This window comes from Jaculus jaculus, chromosome 12, assembly GCF_020740685.1.
Source record: "Jaculus jaculus isolate mJacJac1 chromosome 12, mJacJac1.mat.Y.cur, whole genome shotgun sequence".
NCBI classification, from domain to species: Eukaryota; Metazoa; Chordata; class Mammalia; order Rodentia; family Dipodidae; genus Jaculus; species Jaculus jaculus.
In genome coordinates this window covers 67,171,084-67,177,440 of record NC_059113.1, presented here as the reverse complement: position 1 = coordinate 67,177,440, position 6,357 = coordinate 67,171,084, and the positions used below count along the sequence as shown (strand labels likewise).

General features: G+C 42.8%; 1 protein-coding gene across 1 annotated transcript in view; it reads left to right on the top strand.

Moving 5' to 3' along the window:
• The first annotated feature begins 2,979 nt into the window (after positions 1-2,979).
• The window catches only part of Anxa5 (annexin A5), a 39,728-nt gene continuing 36,350 nt past the window's right edge, over positions 2,980-6,357 (top strand). The window contains exons 1-2 of the mRNA XM_004666998.3: positions 2,980-3,127; positions 3,274-3,300. Of these exons, the coding sequence (XP_004667055.3) occupies positions 3,292-3,300 (9 nt within the window). The 5' untranslated portion in view covers positions 2,980-3,127; positions 3,274-3,291. The remainder of the gene's footprint in view (positions 3,128-3,273; positions 3,301-6,357) is intronic.

Here is a 6,357-nt window from a genome sequence, read left to right as displayed (position 1 = left end):
ATTATTTATCTAATTTTTACATTCTAGTCTCCTTTTGAGGAAGTTGATTTACATTTTCCTTGATAAATATGAATATTTTGAACAAAAACAGTGGACATATAATATATCTACTGTTGTAACTATCTAGAGTCTCTGCTTTTAATTTCTGGGTCAGCACATGGATTTTCATAAGGAGGATGATTAACATCATGGCTTAGAAAAACATTCTGAATATATATCTAGGCCTATTGCTGTGTCCCTCCAAATCAATATGTTGAAGACCAAACTTCCAAGGTGACAGTATTAGGAGGTAGGCCTCTGGGAATCAATTATGTTGTGAAGACATTCCCTCATGTCACAGTCTACTTCATGTTGCTGGGATGAACTTCCAAACCAGGCACAAATTATGGCAGAAATGAATTCATTGACGCTTACATATCTAGGGGAAGTTCCACAATGTTGGAAGACACTGGCCCCCTTTCACAGATCCATACAGAGAAAAATGCCACCACCAGCATCATAAGCAAGCACACTCTAGAAACCCCAGACAGGCCTCAAACCCTCTGCGTACCTTTGACTGGAATTCCAGACCTGCCTTCACACCTTAGGGCTGAACTGTAGGATCCACTCACAGCGACACCAAGTTACAAATTTGAACAAAATTCCTGAATATATTGGGTGACATCGATTCAAACTTCCAGTTTTGTCCCTTCCCCCCAATAAATTTATAACCATCTTACATTGTATATTGTTTTCAGTCCAAATTCAAAGGTCCCCATAGTCTTATCTGAGAGATTTAAAATTGTCTTTTAGCTGTGAGTCATGTAAAATCAAAACAAATCATATACTTTCAACATATAAAGACACAGAGTAAACATCTCCAATTGCTATAATGCCTAACAAGGAGGTACTGGACCAATGCAAACTCAATAACTATCAAGGAAACATCTGCAGTTTTAGTCTGATATCATAACTAGTGACTGACAGTCTCCAGAATTCCCAATTCTGCCCTTCATGATTGAGATTAGTGCTTGTATTAGTTACTTTCTTGTTGTTGTGACTAATAATTGACCAGAAGCAACTCAAGGGAAGGGTTTATTTCAGCTTTCAGTTCAAGGTTACAGTCCATTATGGTAGGGATGGTGGCAGGAGCTGGTCACCTTCATTCCACAATAAAGGAGTGGGGAACAATGAATGCTGCTGCTTAGCTCCCTTTCTCCTTTTCATTCTCTGGTCATGGAATAGGCACTTTCCTTTGTCTCAGTTTTACAATTCCCTCAACTAGACCATCTTTTTCTCCCTTCACTGAAGAAAAAAACTTCCCTCAGAACCTGATACAAATGTCACACCAATCAATTTTTTTTTTTTTTTTTTTTTTAGGAGGTAACGTCTTGCTGTAGCTCAGGCTGATCTGGAGTTCACTCTGTAGTCTCAGGGTGACCTCGAACTCTCACAGCGATCTGCCTTCCTCTGCCTCCCAAGTGTTGGGATAAAAGGTGTGCACCACCACCGAGTTAAATCATTTACTTAATACTGTGGCCAAGAATTAGCTGTTCCTCTTCAGAAGCCTACTGCATTTGATCATGTTTTATGTATTTCTTTCCGGGTGTGCAGTTGGCTTCTTGTTTTAGTGTATACACACAGGCGTTGTTTAGAATTTTACTTGTATCCAAGCATAATTGAGAGGGAATTCAGAGAGGCTTCCCACCCCACAGTGAGGGTGGAGTCTAGAGAAAGGGAGGATCCAGAAAGCCCCAGCGTTTATAGTATCAGATTCAGATATGCAAGGGGAAGACCTGATTGGTTCATATATTTGGTGGGTGGATCCCAGAGCCAGCCCACCTGAACCAGCCCATCTGGGTAGTGTGGGCAGTAGAAGGTGTAATCAGAGAAAAATTCCATTTTTTTTTTTTCTTTTTTGGTTTTTCGAGGTAGGGTCTCACTCTAGCCCAGGCTGACCTGGAATTCACTATGGAGTCTCAGGGTGGCCTCGAACTCACGGAAATCCTACCTCTGCCTCCAGAGTGCTGGGATTAAAAGCGTGCGCCACCACGCCCAGCAAGAGTTCCATTTTTTAAAAAAATTATTTATTTAATTTATTTATTTGAGAGAAAAAGCCGGGGCACGGGGAATGGGTGCATCGGGGCCTCTACCCTCTACATGCCATACATTTTGCATATGACTTACATTAGTACTGGGGAAGTGAACCTGGGTCCTTAGTCACTGGGGTGACTTTGTCCAGGCCACATTAAGGATGTAGCTCACATGTGCAACCAGTAAGTTTGTACAAAGAAACTCATTCCTTCTACCCATGACTGACATCTGTGTCCTGGTTGGCATTCTGAAATATCCGTGCCCACTGTTGCCTCCTCCTACAATATCCGCATCTAGTGAAACAAGCTTGTCTTTTGTCCTCACTCGCAGCCCTACTCTCCAGTCTGAGACTAGCGAAGGGCTTGGTCTACTTTTGTTCTCCAGTATCACCTGCATGCAGCCTGTCTCTCCTTTCTTGCCTCCCATATGCTCACATCCTATTTGATGGTGAACGTTTGCTGTACCAGGCTTGGTAGTGTGTCTTATTAAAGTTACAGACTGGGTTTGAAAATCGAAATTGATGCAGGAGAGGCCTTGAAATAGTCACGTCCACTACTGCAGGCCATCGAGAAAAGACCATCTAAGAAGCATCCAGTAACAGTGACAAAAAAAATTTGGAAAACAACCAATTTGCAAAGTGGCCTTCCAAGCTGTCCTCTACCACAGAACTGAGCGAGGCGGTTCCGAAGCCGCAAGTCCCCCACGAGCCCACGTCCTAAACCCAGGCGAGGACAATCGGGTCCTCCCAGCCGCTAACAGCCGCTCCCGAACCCCACCCAGGCCCTGGGGACCCACGCGGCATACTACGCAATGGATCTGACGGACCTGGAGCAACCTCGCCCCGCGCAGGCGCACTGAGGCTAGGACGCGTGGCGGGGCAGTGGCCTGAGCCGGGCGTGCCGCGGACCGGGGCGGGACGGGTGGGACCGGGGTGTTTCCATTGCTCGGATCCTTGGAGATCTGATCCAGTCCACGGCCCTCGTGAGCGTGCTCGCCCTGCTCTCGCCGCCCTACGCAGCTGACCGAGGCTCGTGCGCGTCGCCCCGCCGTCCGGGTGAGTGGTCGCGGCTGGCCCGGGGCTCGGGGCTCGCGCTCTGCTGGGGCCTGCTGGGAGCCGGGGAGGGGCGGCGGGTCCCGGGCTGGCGGGAGGGCGGGCAGCCCCGAGGGACTCGGTCGGTGACGTCTCTCTCTCTCCCGCAGCCCCGCTCTCTCTGGACCATGGCCCAGGTAAGACGCGCAGACAGCCTGCGCCGGGGTGTGGGGTGCGCTGGGGAGGGGAGCTCCCACCGTGGCGGAACGAAGCCGAGCTGGACGTTCTTTGGGAATTCCGGCCTCGGGAGTGTCCCCACCCTGTCCGAGCCTCCAGAGTCTCCAAAATTAGAACCAGACCCGGAGCTGCTCAAGTGCTCTTGTGAAGCTAACGCTCCCCCTCCCCCTTGACTTCTAGTTTTAGTTTTCCCGCAGTTTCCTGTATTTGAATACTAGTGGGCTTTGGCAGTTTCCACGGAGCTTGGCTCAGATAGCCAGCCCAGTTTTACTAAAAGAAGCCTACTATTCGTTGTCAGCACTGATTTTTTTTTTTCTTTTTCACGTTAAACCGAAGAACTGTTTTGTGTAAAGTAATGAATTTGTGGAACGAGTTCCGAATTGGATTTGCCTTGAGACACTTTCAGAAACTGATTACCTACCATAATTTAAAAAAAAACTCTCACTATTTGTCAAAACTGTAGAAAAGAAAAACAATAGTTTATACCGTAGTTTTTGAAAGTCGGTCATGTAAGTTATTCTTAAAAAATTCTGACTCACGTCTGGAATCCTAGCCCTTTGGAGGTGGAAGCAGGAAGATAAGGAGGGCAAGGTCATCCTTGGCTACATAGGAGTTCGAGGCCAACCTGTATTACATGAGAACTTATCTCAAAACAATAAAAAAGAAAAAAAAAATCAGCTGAAACTAATTGCTCATATCTTGTCAATCTAACTGGCTCCTAAGAGTTCAGATGATAGTTTAAACAAGTGTCTTAGCTGCTAAAACAATGTTCTTTCTCATTTCTCTTTTATCAGATTGACTCATCACAGTTGCATAAGGTTTCATGGGTTTTCCCAAGGGAAGATAGGAGGGTTAAGGCTAAGCGGAACTTGTTTCAGTTTGCACAGGGCAGCCCATTCTTTTGCACTGTAATGTTAAACAGTTCTCATATTACTTTAAGTGGTAAGTTTGGTTTACGTTCTTCCCCAATTAGAATACGTTTTTTTGTGGAATTAACTTTCCTTCTCAGAGGAGTGTTTTTCCTGTCTTCATCTGCTGCTGTAGAGATGGACATGATGATTTAACAAGTATTCAGGATTCCCTTTATTCTTAACCTTTTGCCTGTAAGTTTCCCAAGTGATGTGTGAAGGCTTTTTGGGGGGAGCGGGGGAGGTTCTAGCCCAGATTGACTTGATATGTAATCTTAAGGGTAGCCTTGAACTCATGGCCATCCTCTTGCCTCTGCCTCCCAAGTGCTAGGTTAAAGGTGTGTACCACCAGGCCTGGCTTGAAGACTTTTTTTGTTGTTGTTGTTATTGTGTAGTTTTTGAGAGGAAGTATTCATATGTAGCCCAAGCTGGATTCAGCCTTCCAAATACTGGGATCACAAGAATCTGCCACCATACCTAGTTTGAAGGTTTTATAAAAATTTATTTATTTATTTATTCATTTATTTGCAAGCAGAGGGGGATAGAGAAGAGAGAGAATAGGCACACCAGGGTTGCAAATGAACTCCAGATGCTGCAAATAAACTCCAGATGCATGAGCCACTGTGCATCTGGCTTTATGTGGGTACTGTGGTATAGAACCCAGGTTGTTAGGGTTTGCACACAAGTGCCTTAACAGTTGAGCCATCTCTCCAGCCCTTGAATTTTTTCAATCAATCCTTTCATATCTATCAATATAGAATATATAAACACATTTTTCAATTGTAGATATTACTGTTAATAATTATATTTATTTTTGATTGATACCTTGTGCTTTCCTTCTCTCCCCATTGCCCTTTCCCTCCCCTTCCCTGCCTAACTCCCTGTCCCTTGCCTCCTCCTCTTCTCTCTCCTCCCTCATGTATATATTGATGTAATTTTTTATTTATTATTATTATTATTATTATTATTATTATTTTGCTTTTTTGAGGTAGGGTCTCACTCTAGTTCAAGCTGACCTGAAAATCACTCTATAGTCTCAGGGTAGCCTCAAACTCCTACCTCTGCCTCCTGAGTGCTGGGATTAAAGGTGTGCGCCACCATGCCTGGTTGTTGTAAATTTTTTTGATTAAAAGTTGCCTTACTGGTGTCAGCATAGACAATAAAGCCATGACAATTAACAGTGCTGAGAGCTGCATAGTTTATATTACTATGATGGGCAAATACATTCATAACTGGAGGCATTTGTGTGATAACAGTCCCATGATTGCTGCTTTTCTTGGTCCTCATCTTGGCTACTTAGTGTTTACCAATTGGTGCTTTGATGTAGAGAAATAATCTAATGATACAGCTTTCACAGTCTTTAACAAAAACACACTGGCTAACTGTTATCTATGATACCTAAGAAAAGTTGGAATTACAAATATACCTGTAAACAACTCTGAAGAGTACTTTTTAAAAATATGCCTGAAAGTACTTTGAATGAGTTATTTACTTTTAAAACCATAGCAGTCATGTTACTTTGGCATAAAGATTGCTTGTTGAAAAAAAAAAAAGATTGCTTGATGAATAACAAATTATCATGACTATTGGATCTGCCACATTTTATGCTATACTAAGTTTGGATATAAGCTAATTTGAAATATATACTAACAATGAATATTTATGTATAGTTAAATATGTTTGAATCTTGTTATCTTTTTCTTTCTGCAGGCAGTTTCTTATATAAAGTTCTTATGTAACTTTCTATGTAAGTTTCTTATATAATTTTTTCTTTAGGTATGAGGACTATTTCTTCAATTAGACTTAACCCATTTTGCTCACTGCAAGTCCAGTATGCTGTCCATTGTACCACAGAGCCAGCACCTTAGACTTCATGTATTTTGGGATGGACTTTTGAAATTGGCTTTTAAGCTGTTTTTTTTTTAAGCTGTAGCCAACTTATTTATTTGATACTCCAACTTATTAACTTATTTAATTCTTAGACTCTTTTTCTTTGACTTAAGAATTAAGAGTTGGCTGTATTTCATAGACAAATGAACCAGCATACATATTAGTTCAGTTTGAGAATTTCATTTTCAGGTAACAAAACTTTAAGAATTTGAGTTTGAG